This window comes from Typopeltis vanoorti, chromosome 8 (assembly GCF_054136105.1).
Source record: "Typopeltis vanoorti isolate ZY-2024b chromosome 8, IOZ_Tvanoo_1.0, whole genome shotgun sequence".
Lineage (NCBI taxonomy): Eukaryota > Metazoa > Arthropoda > Arachnida > Uropygi > Thelyphonidae > Typopeltis > Typopeltis vanoorti.
This window is the reverse complement of record NC_143556.1, coordinates 140764631-140780506: the sequence shown is the minus strand read 5'-3', so window position 1 is coordinate 140780506 and position 15876 is coordinate 140764631. Positions and strand designations below refer to the sequence as shown.

General features: G+C 34.2%; 1 protein-coding gene across 1 annotated transcript in view; it reads left to right on the top strand.

Moving 5' to 3' along the window:
• LOC150104390 (stimulator of interferon genes protein-like) overlaps positions 1 to 15876 on the top strand; it is a 181842-nt gene that overhangs the window by 125497 nt on the left and 40469 nt on the right. The window contains exon 7 of the mRNA XM_090396972.1: positions 3848 to 4034. Within this exon, the coding sequence (XP_090253098.1) occupies positions 3848 to 4034 (187 nt within the window). The remainder of the gene's footprint in view (positions 1 to 3847; positions 4035 to 15876) is intronic.

Below are 15876 nucleotides of genomic sequence, written 5' to 3'. Positions count from 1 at the left end.
TGCTGAATAGAACAAGGATAGATATTTTCTTTTTTCAGAAGCACTGTAACATCTTTGACTCTTATTTTCCATTCATTTTTATAGAAACAATGGTGTAGATGAACCTCACGATCCATTAGTACCTTCTGCATGGCAGACTTCATCTGAGTTATAATACATGCTTTAAAAGAGTCAGAAGTATTAACTCACTCATAACAAAATAATCATATGAGTTATTTCCATCATTAAAAAAACTTCCTAGGATTTCTTTTAGCATCATTTGCTAACTGCTGCTCATACTGCACTTTTGCTACCTCTGCTAAGTGAGTCACCTTCCTTGCTTGCTCTTTGTACTCCTTATGTAATTGATTATCTCCACTCATCTTGTGCTACCTCCACAACACCTTTTTCTTCCAGATTGTAATCTTCACCTCTTTATTCATCCATTTTAGACTTACCTCATTTAATCTCCTGACTTTTGGAATACACTGTCATTGCCTCTGCCAGATACTTCTTGAGCAGAGACCAAGCAGCATTGATTTCCTTCCCATGCAATTCCTCATTCCATAATATCACTTGCAAGCCACCTCCTGAGTTTGCCATAATCACCAGCTTATAGTTCCACATATAACCCTTTCTCACAAAAGTTCCGATATGGCTGGCCATAACCCAAGTGATCACTTCATAGTCACCTTCACCAATTGGAGGAAGATGTGACACATCTTATGATGAGATCACCAAATCCAAGATCCTCAATCCATGTATGGCCTCTGTTACATACTGCATAAGGTAATTATCCCTTAAAAACTCAAGAAATTCATCCTCTTTAGTTCCATCTATACCATTAAAATGGTATAGATGAGAACACAGACTGATAAGAAAATAATTATTTATTAACTTATTGCTGATATTTCACTGGTATTCTATCCAGTTTGTTATAGTACACAAGACAACAACAATCCAGTATAACAATGGGACTAGTTTGAACAGTTGTAGCATACAACACAAAAAATAATGTCCTAATTAGGTGCTCTATGTTGAGAAGAGAGAGAGAAAAAGCAGGCATTAATTAGGTCTTAAGAAGATTACTGTCTCTCTCCCAAATCTTAGGCAAATTTATATAGCCATACTTGTTGAGATTTGAAGTATGTTTCAAGGCTTCTGTTGATTCCAAGTACAATCTCTCTGACTTATAAAAGCCTCTGGGCTGCACTTTTGTTTTTTTTCCGATTGATCCTGTGTGGAGGGGCATACAAAGCATGATAAGTTGGGTCCGACTTACCATAGTGCCAGATGTATTTTTTATGTTCACTGAGGCAGATGTCCACAGTTCTTCCTGTCTGTTCATAGTAAGCTCGATCACACAAACAGGGCACTTTCATCCTGTCCTTGGGTGAACAGATGAGAGTTGCCAATTTGACATATGGTTTGAATACGGTGCGTAGTTGATATTTATTAAGCACTCTAGATATCTTTTCAGATGTGCATTTAATGTATGGGATGGTGACAGTTCTGTTGTAGTCTTCTGTGGTAGACAGTGGAGGGATTTTTGGGAGCATTTGGTATTTTGTCTATCTTATGGGGATTATAGCCATTGGCCAAGAAGGTATAACTTGAGTGAGTTCAGCAGTGAGAGCATTGTGATTGGAACAAATGGCGCTAATTTTGTGGGTTAGTGTTTTTAGAATACCATACTGTTGAGATGGGTGATGGTGTGATTGTTTGTAAATCTCCCTGTATGTGGGGATTTTTTATAAACCGAGAATGATAAAGAACCATCTGGAAGATACGTGATTAGCGTATCCAGAAAGGGAAGGCAGTCATTAGTTTCCAGTTTCATTGTAAAGTGGATTTTTGGATGTTGGCTATTTAAATGCACTAAGAATATATATCCAGTGTGTCTGGGCCATGTGGCCAAATAGCAAGCATATCATCAACATACCATAGCCAAAGCCTTGGTTTGAGAGTGGCTATGTAGATAGCTAGCTTTTCTAAGTGTTCTATTTAGAAGTTAGCTACAGGGGGGGGGGGGTCCATCCATTGCTGTCCCATCTAATTGTGTATTTTCCCTTTCCATATGAAATAACATGCCTGTACTGTGAATTTAAATAGTTGAAATATATCAGGGGGAAAGTGTGACATTAGTAATTCAAGGGATTCAGTTAATGGTACATTTGTGAATAGTGATGTGATATCAAAACTCAGCATTATGTCTGAATTTTCTAAGGTATGGTTTTCTAAAATACTTTTTAGGTGGCTAGAATTTTTAACAAAAGAGGGAGAATTGTTTGTGTGAGTGAGTGGGCTTGGCTAAAAGTCTAGCAAGTTCATATGTGGGACTATTTATGCTATTCACAATAAGGCATAAGGGTGTGCCTTGTTTGTGAATTTTTGGTTCTCCACATATCCTGGGTGTTTTAACTTGGAAGGGCTTGAGTTTGTTAACTGTTTTTTTAGGCCAGGAAGTGACTTTCTTCAATTTACACACCTTATTCTTTTGTGAGTTGGTGGAATTCCGATCTATAATTTGGTATGTTGACTGATCTTGTAATAAGTGTGTGCATTTCGCTTTCATATTCTGTTGAATCCATCACCACAGTAGTGTTCCCTTTGTCTGCTTTGGTTTTGATAATGTGGTTATTCTGATATTGTGGTTGTGTAGCTCTTTTAGGGCAATGATTTCTTTATGTGGAATATTATTTTTGGGAGGCTTGGAATGGATTAGGATGTTGGCCACATCTAAACAAATGTTATTAACTGTTGCTGGTGGCAGGTTGTATATTCCATGTTCAATGGAAGTCATTATTTTGGCTTTTGGAACTTCCTTGGGAGTAATGGCAAAATTGTGACTCTGATTAACGCACACTTCTTTGGTTAAGGTTAATGATGATAAATTCACAATCATGTGATCTTGTTGTAATTGCGGTCATTGCTTAGCACTATGTTGTTGGAGAATTTCGAATTTTCTCTGGTGCTGGAGCTATCTAAAATAAATTCATCTATCAACGCCCTATGTGACAAACTATGTAATATTTTAAACCCAGAAATATGGGATATCCTGGACAGCATCTCTGACACAACAGCTAAAAAAAGAATTGGCTAAATTAGAAACCAACACCAGTGAAAATTTGAAATTCTCCAGCAACACAGTGCTATGCAACGACCGCAATTTACAAGATCACGTCGTTGTGAATTTGTCATTGTTAACCTTAACCAAAGAAGCCACAAGTGCATTAAGTCGGGGGCACAATTTTGCCATTACCAAGCAAGTTCCAAAAGCCAAAATAATGGCTTCCGTTCAACATGGAATATACAACCTGCCTCCAGCAACAGCCAGTAATATTTGTTTAGATGTGACCAACATTCTTATCCATTCCAAGCCTCCCAAAAATAATATCCCACATAAAGAAATCATTGCTCTAAAAGAGCTACTCAATAATAACTACACCATCATAACCAAAGCAGACAGTCTGTGTTCTTATCTATACCATTAAAATTAATCGACAAGATTATATTTTATGTATAACTGAACATTTGCCAAAGCAAAATATGCTCTTCATCTGGTTGTTAAAGAGCCAGAAATTAATTATTGTGATTAGGTGGTAAGATTATGGTCAGCTTATCAGAATGGTCTTTATGAAATTTGCTTGAAATTATTTTGAATTGCCGTCATTGTCTCTCAGAAATTTGGATTTTTTATAATTTATAAAATTCAGTTAATCCTGAGTATATTTTGATAACTATTTATTTTCTATTACTTCAATTGTTTATCTTAAATGCCTGTGAAAAGAATTACATTAAATTTTCCTCATTTACATTTAAAAAAATTACATACCTCTAAAATTATCAAGCTTGTTTTCTTTTATAGCCTATGTATTGTTGCGTGGAAATACCTCTACCCTTAGCTGTTCTGTGGAAGATAACACATTCTCCAGTGGATGGTATGTCAGTGGAACAAGTTAATCAGCAGCTGATCATTTTTAAACATCAGTTGAATGAAATATTGAGAGAAGATAGAGCTTGTTCGGGAGCTTATTTATTTGTTGATTATGATGGTAATCTTGGATAGTCTTAAACTGTAATAACATATTCTATATTAACTTAAAATGCATGATATATGATGAGCTGTTTCTACTTATCTAAGTAATTGAGTTTGAATCCAACACTTAAGATCCAAAATTAATCCAAAACCTTACTGTAGTACATTATTGATAGTTTATTAATGTTTTTCAATTAGTTTGCATTGAATTGATGACAGTAAATTATAACCAAAAAATGAAAAATTCCATTTTATGCAACCTTTTTTCTATGCAATAAATGAAATCATATTCCATGTTCTGTAAGTAAGATAATACAGAGAAAAATGGAAAAAACTAAGCTTCTATTGAAATAGGAAGTAATTCATGGGAAGACAGCTAGGAATATAATCAAATTTCTGATATGTATTCAGTGGTATACAGGATATTATGATAGTATTACATGAAAAAGCTACACCATTACTATCTTCTGATCAATAATTTTTCTCCAAATTAATCTGTTATCTGTCAAGACTCCAACATTATCAGATCTTATATTTCTGTCTTTTAAGACACTTTTTCCTGCACCAATCCACCTACATCTTGGTTTTCATCTGGATCTTTTTCCTTTGGAAAACTGGCAAAGAACACTTGTTTTGCTAATCTTTCCTTTCCCATTCTGTTTAAGTGACCATACCACCTAAGATTAGCACTGCTAACACATTCCTGAATGCTAACAATGGCAAGTTCTTTCCTATTGTCATCATTTTTAATGTGATACTGCCATGATGCCATCTGCTCAATCCACTAATCTTTCTCAGAACTCTCATATCATATCATATGTCTCCAGTCTTTTATCAAGTGTTTTATTTTTAACCCAGCTCTCAGATCATAAGTTAAAATTGGTTTGAACATTGTATTGTATATAGCTAATTTAGTGTTTTGACTCATTTCTTTCCTATTCCATATGAATTTATTCATCTGGCTTCCTAACATACCAGGTTTACTAATTCTGTTTATTTCCATATTTAATTTACCATCTTCACTAAAAATTGTGCCCAAACAGCTTCACCATTCAGGATCCAGTTAATGTTTTCAATGTTTCTGCCTATTTTCATTTTCTTTTTATTGATGATTTTCATACCAAATTTCATACAGCAGTTATTCAATTTAGTCAGGGAATCTTGCAGACTTGTAATGGATTTATTCAGAAGTATAACATCATCTGCATAAAGTAAAGAGGCAAAAATAACCTTGCCAATTTTGATATAAAATTGAATACCACTTTCCTTCATAATGTGATTCATACAGATAATGAGTAACAGTGAAGATAATGTGTGTCCTTGTCACATATAGATTTAACATCAAATCATCATCCTGTACCTCCTTCAATTCTAACTGCTGACTTACAGCTTAAATAGAGATTATATATTGCTTGATATACTGTCCCATTTACACCACATAACTGTAGCATTTTGAAAGCTTCCCTCTTGGAACTTTATTCATACATGAAACCACCATCAATGTACTTACCGTATCGAAAATGTCCGTGGGGAGAATTATGTTGATATTCTAGGATTTAGGTTTCAGACAGTATCTTCTGCACTTTATGAAGGCCAAGCATGCCCTGGAGACTAAAAGCTATCCAGTGATATGCCCAAGAAATTGGCAGATTTCTCCCTCTTGCATGCTAAACCCTGTCTTTTGGCTTTGCTCATGTATTCATATATTTGAATTATTTAGCGTTTAGTTTAATTTTTAGCCTTTAAGGACTAAAACAAAATGCATCTATCTATTAGAAAATGGGGCATTTTTCCCAGTGATATTAACAAGCAAAATAGTGCAAGATTATATCTAGGTGTGTAGTGTTTTTTTCTTTCATCCATTCCAATTTACAAAGACTGAATAATTCCTTTAAAAATCTTTTAATTAGTGATCCTGCTGCTTATTAAATTAATTTTTTTATTTGACTTGCAAACAAAAGATCACAAGACTGATAGTCAGAATAATTCATTTAAAAATCTTTTGATTAGTGATCCTGCTGTTTATTAAATTATTATTTTTTATATTTGACCCATAAACTAAAGGTCATAAGACCGATACATCAGTTGAAGTGTGGGTAGGAGGATAAGAAGAAATTTGGGGACATGTTTTTTGAATAGCTCAAGGTTGCAGTTTTTGGAGAAGATAACAGTGAGGGAGGATATTCAGGACAGAGGCAAATGGAATGAAAGAGGAAAATTTTAAGTATAAAGGTGGGTAGAAAATGTATGTTGACCAGAGCTGTTCTTACAGTTTCTGAAAAAAGTTGAGAAATGATGGTGTCCATTTCAGCAAAACATTGACCATGAAGGTACCTGTAAAAGAGGCATATAGCAGAAACTGAATGTCTGTGAGGGAAGGGGGAGTTGTCATTTAAACTAATTGTACTCTTCTGAATAGCATCCTTACCAGCATTAAGTAGAACTAGTGAAGCTTTTGGTGCACAACCCCAAATGTGTGAGCATTATTCTGTATATGAGTTGATTTGTGCTAGTAATCATAAAAGAAAAGTATTGACTTGTGTGAAAAAATTGGTTTTTTTGGAAACTGCAGAAGCTGTGGTTAAGATGTGTTTGCCGCAAAAGACCAGAAGTGTAGGTCATTCCAAAAAGATAAATCATCATATTTTGATATCTGAGTGTTATTGAAAATAAGGGGAGGTGACATGAGCTCTTTCTTGCTGGAAATTATGCTATATTTAGCAGCATTGAAGTTCACAAGATTATCCTCACTCCACTGAAGAATAGTCAGAATTTAAGGCATTAATGATTGAAGATCTTGAGTCTTCTACTGATTGGATGGGTACTACAAGGCTTGTCAAATAAGAGGGAAGAGTGGAGAGTACTGAGAGCAAGTCATTTATGTAACATAGGAATACAGAGAGCGCAGAGCTCTAGGGCACTCCTGCATTGGTGGGGAAATCTGAGAAGAGAAAGCCATCTACCATAACGTGTAGTGCTATGTTAGAAAGGACTCAGTTGTAGGATGGTAATTTGCCATGTTAGGTTAGGTTAGTCCATACCAGACCTGATAAATACCTTTAGGAATGTCAAGAGTAACCACATGAGTTTCTCCATGGCTTGAGTCCAAAAGTGGGCAGTGAATTCTTGATCAGCTGTGGATCGAGAGTTCCATATTGTTATGGAACTCTCAATTGTTAATCACTAATTAACTGTTGAACATCTGGTTGCTGTAGAAATTGGCTGTTGATGACCTTCTTCATAGTCTTAGAGAATGGAAGCAAGAGCAATTAATGGTAGTTTGTTGGCTGATCTGATTTTCATCACCTTTCTTTGGCAGTAGCTGAAAAACTAGTTTCTTTGTTGTAGGGTAGAATGCCAGTTGCATAGGAAGGATTGAAAGGCATTATAGGATAGGTGTTAATTCCACAGCACAATAGATGTATGCCATCTGGGCTGGGATGCCTTGTTTTTCCAAGTTATTTGGGATTCTGATTTCTTTCTGGCAGAAAACTAGAGGTGACATGGAGGAGTAGTTCTTAATATAGTAGGTGGCTGTGCCGTATTTATTGACGCAGGAATTGGAAGAGAATGATGCCAATAGATCAGCCTTGTCTTTGGTTGATGTTACAGTAGTACTGTCTGGATGTTAGCGCTATGGGTGAATAGCAGTTGTGCCCAATGTCCTTTGCTAGGGTACTAATAGCTTGACTGCCATTACAGCAGGAGGAGGTAAGTTAATGGCATTCATTCCTTTCAGTATTAGATTTTTTGTGAGCTGTAGAGTACGATGCTCAAGTTTTGGCCTCAAGTCATTTGTGATATGCTAGGAATTTTTTTTCTTCAACTGCCAACAGTTGTTGGAGAACAAAGTCTTGGGTACTGGTTAGGAATTTCAGGTGAGTGAGGGATGATCTTCATTTCTTTTATGGTTATTTGGTCTGAGTAGGTGTTTGGATCAGGAGAACTGAAGCAGTAATCAGACCATGGGAAGGAAGAGTCATGGAGGCATTCTGTTTGGTGCACTAATGCTAGAGGACATAAGACTGGGAATGGCTAAGAATAGGTTGTTCTAAAGTGCATGATACTGGGATTAGGTTATAATCTGAGTAACCAAAGGAGAATTCACATCCATAGTATATTTGGGAGTTTGTTAGGAAGTGGTCAAGTGATTGTCAGGTCTTTTTGGTAGGAAGGTGGGTTATATGTTAGGTTGTTGCTAATGGCAAACACCTCTGCATCACTGCCTGCTTGATCAGTGGAATTGGAGAAGGGAAGCCAATTTGAGTTATGTACATTCTGAAATCCCCAAGGAAGATGATCTCATTATTTGGGTATTTTGACTGCAGAGCTTTAAAGATGAGTACTCAGAGGCCAGAATGGTTATGTGAATTTGAGAATAGTAGATGTAGCAGATGAATGCATTTATTGGTAGAGAAATTTTGAGAAAAAGCAAATCAAATGGTGGAAGGGCATCAGGGTTTTGCATTGTCTAGAATGGGAACTTAGTTCTGATGAATAAACAAACCCATTCTTGTTGCAGAAAGAATTGTGTGAAGTGTAGTTTGGGCATTTTAGGTGGACAATAGTCGATGTTCCATTATGTATATTATCTTGTTTTTGATGATCATTGGTGATAGCTCGTATAATTTAAGTTGCTGTTGAGGCTGCTAATGATGAAATCAATATGGAAAGTTTTTTATGAGCATTTATTAGTGTTGTTTTTTTTTGGTTGGATTTTTTCTTATTGGATTTTTTTGTGGTCTGCACTATAACCATATTTCAGTAAGTTTCCTCCCCACATACAATGTGGGGAGGAAACTTAAATATAGAGCAATGACACTGCAGTGGGAGGTGAAAGATTAACAGATATACCACTCAAACAGAGGAAACCCAGCTTCCTGACCACACATGGTCTCGACAGTTACCCTCACATGCTGCCATATTTAGACTTCTCCTTACATTAAGTAGCAGCAGGATTTATCTTGTTGATTGGGAAGCTTCTGGATTTGCTACTATCAGGTTCAGTTCTTTGTACTAACTAGCAACTGGCCTATAGAACTGTTATGCTACTATTATCCTCTAATGTAGTGTCTGGGTCAGTAAAAGAGGGGAAGAGAGGGAAACGGAAGTCCTTTCAATACAAGGCAGTAAACCACTTCATGCCTTCAGTAATTAAGAGGGTGGGGTTTCACTGAAAAGTAAAAGAGATCTACCACATAGAGGTTCAGTCAGCATTTTCTCAAACAAGAGAAGGTTTGCGATGACATTACTCACGGAATGCAATATGCAATACAGGTTTAGCATGACGATCAGTGATTCAATGCTTCAGACTTCTCATTTCAGTTAAAGCCTTTTAAAATAATTTTTGGATTTATAAGGTTTGTGTTGACATAACTTTAACACCATTTTTTTTAAATATTATTTTATTTGATGTTTAGCATTTCCATCAAATTTAATACATAATGTTTCCAAGACAAACATAGGACAAAAGCTTTGTCAGATGATTCCGAAAAAGCTAGTGGAAGAATCATATTAACCGAAAGGCTACTACAAAGTATAAAATGACTTTATAAAATCTTTCCTTTCTCTCTGTTTTGTTCTATATCCATATCTATGACATAATACCTCCGTAGCGCAATTGGAAGAACGACGGTACATTGCGCCCTTCGATTGGAATAGGCCTAAGTTCGATTCTCGTCGCGACGGGAGGAATCTTTATCTGGTCGATTTCAATCGAAGGTGAGTTAGCTGATCTCATATGGAGGTAGCAGGGTTTTTTCTCCCGGAAACTCGGGTTTTTCATCCCGCATACATACAAATCAGCCCATCAGAACACACGCAATTTACAGACAAAAATTACTAGTTGTGGTGGTGTTGGAAGTGGGCGGTAGATAGCGTTGATGGAGATGATTCGTAGTAGAGGTTAGGTGTAGAGAGAATTGTAGATGTCCTCCCACGATGAGTCTTCGGACTCCTTGGAGGTATCAGGAATAATAATAATAATAATAATAATAATAAAAATTAAGATATCATTCAAATTTATGTTCTATCAAAAATTATTAATGCAGATATAATTAGTATCAATTACAAGGAGCATCATGACAGATGCACTATCTTATTTTAAAATTGACTTAGCTAAGAAATGAAAGCTATGGAATATATTAATACGATGTTGACAGTGTTAATTTTTGGAAGATCGGATCATATAACTTTATATTTCAGCTAAGTGGTATAATGATTCTTATGTGACTAGTATCAGGTTTTGGTTTTGATTATCTGCTGCATTTTTTTTTTTTTTTTTTAAATTTCTCTGTCTCCACTATCTTATTTCTTGCAGGACTTATTGACTCATTTTAGATTCTAGATGTAATGATATCTAATCAGTATAATATACTTTGTTTAATAATAATCTACTTTATATAATATACAAAGTTAATATATTTGGCATTCATAAACAAATTTATGAATGCATAACTGAATGGATCTCATTCAGTTTAGTAGATCTCTAAACTTGAGCTGGAAACAGATTACAAAAGAAAATACCATTTACTTTGGAGAGAATCAAAATTATATACAAATCAAGTTGTTAGACGATACCCCCATGGCATCTAAGAACCTATTGCAAGAAGGCATTCTATGCCACACAACTGAACATCTGCTCTATACTGTCTACTGCCCACTAATATGCTGCATAATCCATCATTCATACACTACACCAGTGATGGCGAACCTATGACACGTGTGTCAGCACTGACACAGTTGAGGGTTTCAGGTGACACACCTTGGATGCTGAAAGATATTGGTATTCTGATGGAAAAACTGCAATAAATCGTCTAAGATCGTTCTCAGTTAAGGCGAAGGTAGGTTTCGGTTCATTGAAAGAATTATATTTTATAGTTAGCTATTTCTATTTTATTTTGTAGTTAGCTTATTTCTATTTTATTTTGTAACTAGCCTATACACAACGAGCATTTTAAGTTTGTTTTCTTTCTTAATCATTATAATTTCTGCATAGTCATATGATATTATAAAAACTTATAAAAATTATCAATATTATATGATACAAACTTATAAAAATTATTATCAATTTTTATAAGTTATAAATACGTGCTTTATATATTATAAACTTAAAGTTTTCATTTGACTTCTGTGTGAAATTCGTTCATGCATGTATTCCAAGTCTCTCGACTGAGTAATACAAGTTCTAAACATATTTAAAACCACTTTAACAGAAAATATAATTCGCAGCATTAAATATTGAATTTATCTGAGTAAATAATGAAAACATTTTTATAGTTGCAATAAATTCAGTAAATTTTGTTAAATAATGCAAATAGTAACAACTTACAATGACGTCGCAACAAAACCTACTAAATAGCTGCTATTTTGTAGCATGATAGAAAGTAAAACATAACAAGGTTGCTACGAATGTACCGGTAATAAATCTGGCAACCCTGCTGAAAGAAGTAGTGGTAGTCTTGCATGGTCTGCCACTTAAGTAATTTGAGTTACTGGTGTATAATTCATTTCCAGCAATTGTTAGTTCTTATTAATTATTACTGCTTAATTACCGCTGTATATAATTGTAATCTGCTCTTTTTTAATTTGTGAACCCTTTTACAATGGCAGCTAGCAGCACTAATAAAAAACTAAAATTATCACAGAAAGGAAGTGGAAGAAATTTCCAAGATGCCTGGACTGAACAATATGGTGTTATTGATAGAAGCGATAAAGTTCTCTGTAAATTGTGTGCTGAGCTATCTGTGAGTAGAACTTGGAATGTAAGAAGACATTTTGAAACTAAGCACAAATGGCTCCTAGAAAAAACTTTTGAAGAACACAAAGAATACATATCGCACTACATCTAAAATTGGCAGAATCACAATCAGGTACTTCAGTTAAATTTGTTTCAGGGCCTTCAAATTTAGTAGCCGCAAGTTACAGTATTTCACATACTATTGTTGAACATGGGAAATCACTTATGGATGGTGATTATATTAAAGAAGCTTTCGTAAAGTGTGCATCATTTTTATTTCAGGACTTTCATTATAAGGAAGCTATTGTAAAGTGCATGAAAGAGTTACCATTAAGTAGGAATACTATTAACGACAGAGTTATATCAATGAATGCTAGTACAGAAAATCAAATACAACAATACTTGAACTCATGCCATTGTTTTTCCATTTGTCTCGAGGAAACTACAGATATTACATCATCAGCTCGATTGGCTATTATTGCAAGGTATGTTCACGGTGATTCTGTGCATGAGGAATTGATAAAGTTAGAAAATTTACCTCAAAACACGACAGGTAAAGACATATGCGACTGCGTTGTTAAAGTGTTCTGTGAGAAACAGATAGATTTATCGAAAATAATTTCGATTACAACTGATGGTGTGCCTAATATGATTGGCCGTAATGTCAGTTTTATCAAACAATTTACAGAATATGTTGGTCATCCCCTGGTTTGTTTCCATTGTATTATACATCAGGAGACACTGTGTGCAAAATCAGACTTAAAGGATTTGGATGATGTGATGAGAATTGTGACAAAGGTAACTAATTTTATTACTGCCAGGGCTTTAAACAAACGAGAATTTAATTCACTTTTAAGCGAAGTTGAGTCAGTGTACAATGGTCTATTAATGTACAATAATATTCGATGGTTGAGTCATGGCCAAGTACTTGAACAGTTTGCTGAATGTTTAAATGAAATTAAATTATATTTAAATATGAAGGGCATGGAGCACGAATTTTCTCAGTTGAACGATTCTGCTTGACCCAGTAAGCTGATGTTTTTCACAGATTTTTCATTGCACCTGAATGAACTTAATATACAATTGCAAGGTTTCGGAAAATCTGTCGATGTTATGTTTGGCACCATCAAGAGCTTTGAGAATTAACTCAAAATATTTCAACATGATTAGAAAGCAACAATTTTAAGTATTTCCCAAGAGTGAAAATTTTTTTTAACAAAACCAGCCCCAAAAATCGTGAACAACATATCAACCAATCTATTGAAGTTCTAAAGTCAGTAACTGAGCAGTTTTCTTCTAGATTTGAGCAATTTCGAATGTTGGAACAAATAATCCAATTCATAAAGTATCCTGATGAAACAGAATTCATGGATCTTAAATTAGATGGCTTTGAGTGGTTGGATTTAAAAGATCTAGAAATGCAACTAGCCGACTTCCAGTGTAATCCTATCTGGAAAAGAAAGTTTATTGCTCTTAGAAATGAATTAGAAGAACTTGAGCGGGAATGTCTGCATGATACTGCATGTAAAAATTCAGACTGTGAAATTCTAAGAGTGTGGAATGGCCTTCCCAAAAACTTTCATGCTCTTAAAATCTTTGCTAAAGCTCTTTAACAATTTTCTCTTCTACATACTCTTGTGAAACTATTTTCTGCCTTAAATAATATCAAATCGAAAGGGAGAAATAGATTTGAGCACTGCCTGTGTAGCATTAAAATGTACACACTATATCCCTTCTATAAAGCAACTTTCTACCAGTACTCAGCAACATAAAAGTCATTAAATGTAATGTAAGTTTGTAATTTCACTTTATTAAATTAATTGTATAATATGAATTCATAGATTTTATATCAATGTCCTATTAAATAAACAGCCTAATATGATATAAGTCACCATCTATGATTATGTAGTTAGCTTTATAATGCATCTATGCAAGTGGCACATCAACAATGGCAATATTTAAAAAAAAAAAAAAAAAAAGATGTTTGACACACCTGGGTAAAAAGGTTCGCCATCACTGCACTACACCATCTATCATCCACTAATAGTATTTTTGTCTTAATTGTGTGCATTCTTTATATGAAGTATAGATATTATGTATTGGTTGCATGCAAATGAAATAGTGTTGGATTGTCCTTCCTGGTTTTTGATCTGCCATCTTGTTTTAATGTTGTTCTTATTAAGGTTAATTAATTGTATGTTGATTACTAATCCAAATATAGGGAAATTTCTATTATACTGCGCCGCCCTAGATTCAGATTAGTCTATGCAAAATGGTGTAATCAAATATTAATTAACTTTAACAGTCTAATGTTTATATATATATAAGCCGAATTTTACATTAACATTTGAGGTTCCCACTAGGTCCGATAATTTTATGAACGGTGCAGTGGAAAAGAACCAGGCTAACAACAAATTTAAATCAATAAAACAAAACATTTAATTCAGGATTATATAATATATACATAAGCTTACTTTGGATACAAGATAATGCAAAATTAACTCAGTTCAACTACACATAACATTCACTTAACTTTTGGTATTAAACACTGAGCTTCAAAATCTAATTTTTCCCTAATAGGCAAAGATAGTTCTAAAGTTCTTTACCACTGAAATTCACAGCAAATATTTTAACAATTGTATTCTTTATCTATCCCTTAGTCAGAAATCACATAGCTCAGTCAAGAGATAGCTATCACTTTAGGTGGGGGGGGGAGACTATTCATCTTCTAGCTTCGGAAAAATTCAGCATAAACACCACAGTTAATGTTAGGATTTAATAGATGGAGATAATTCTTATAACTTCACTCTAAAATGCTATAAAGTACACTGTCCTTACTGGAATAAATCTTTGCACAAAGTATTCACTGAGGCATACTTGAAACTTTAGATAATTATCACACTGGAGCTACACATTTCAAAAGTAATCTTCTTTAAATTAACTTAATCTTTAACTTCAGCACATCACAAATGCGGACACACTTGCAATAGAAAATTCACTTATTCCTCATATACTACTTTACAATAGAATCAGCTTTCTACTAATCTTCCTTGAAAGCTCTGGAATACAACATTAACTTCAGAATTCCATATCAATATTCTGAGTTGTCAATTTACATCTCGATCCTTCGTAATCTGATTACAGCACTTAATTCTTTGTACTACAGCCTCTTACTTAACTCCGTGCTGCTAATAAATTATTTCCTCATCTCTATTGTACTGTTCTCAGTGCCGTTACTGTGCTAAGCGCCCCAATTGTACTCGGTCCCTATTTCCTTAGTTGTTTCCGTTTATCTATTTTCACTCCATTTTCCTGCCAAAACTTGCTCTCACCATCTAGCTCATATCAATTCCATCTCGCATCCATAACTCACACACTACTACGCTCGCGCTTTCTATTTTTAACTTCATCTCCATGACAACAATTAGAGCAGTACATAAGCATTACATAACATTATACCTTTACATACAGAAATAAAATAAAAGTATATTTTTCAATTCAAATAATATATAATTAAATATGATGAATACAAATTAAATACAAATTCTTCTACTATTAATATACGAATAAATAAAATAATCTGAACGTTATTTTTATACAGAGTCCTTTCCATTATTAATACATATCCTAGATTAAATAATTAAATAAAAAAAAAATAATATCTACAAATGTAGCCTTTGATATGGTGGATTCTGTTGGATTCTGAAGAGAGTATTAATAATTTTAATTTCTCTTCATTTAGAATCCAACAATAGCTTTACACTCATTCTACACACACACACTTCATACAAATAATATATTAGTTAAAATACATCATACTCAAAATAATTATGCACAATTAAATAACTTTAGCTTTAGAATTAAATCAGAATTGGATGATATTAAAAGTGAAAAGTTTCCATAATAGTTTTCTCACAGGTAAAAACAGGAATTGATGTAGAACCATATAACTTATGCATTATTCTACATATTACCCATGAACTATTATACACTTGCCACAATGCTGCTGCATTATTTGCAGTCCTCTGAGAAAAAAAAAGTCTTTCCCTTGTTGCACAAATTGGTCTGTTTTTGTTCTGGGTGTTTATCAGAACTTTTCATCCCCCCCCCTTCATATTTT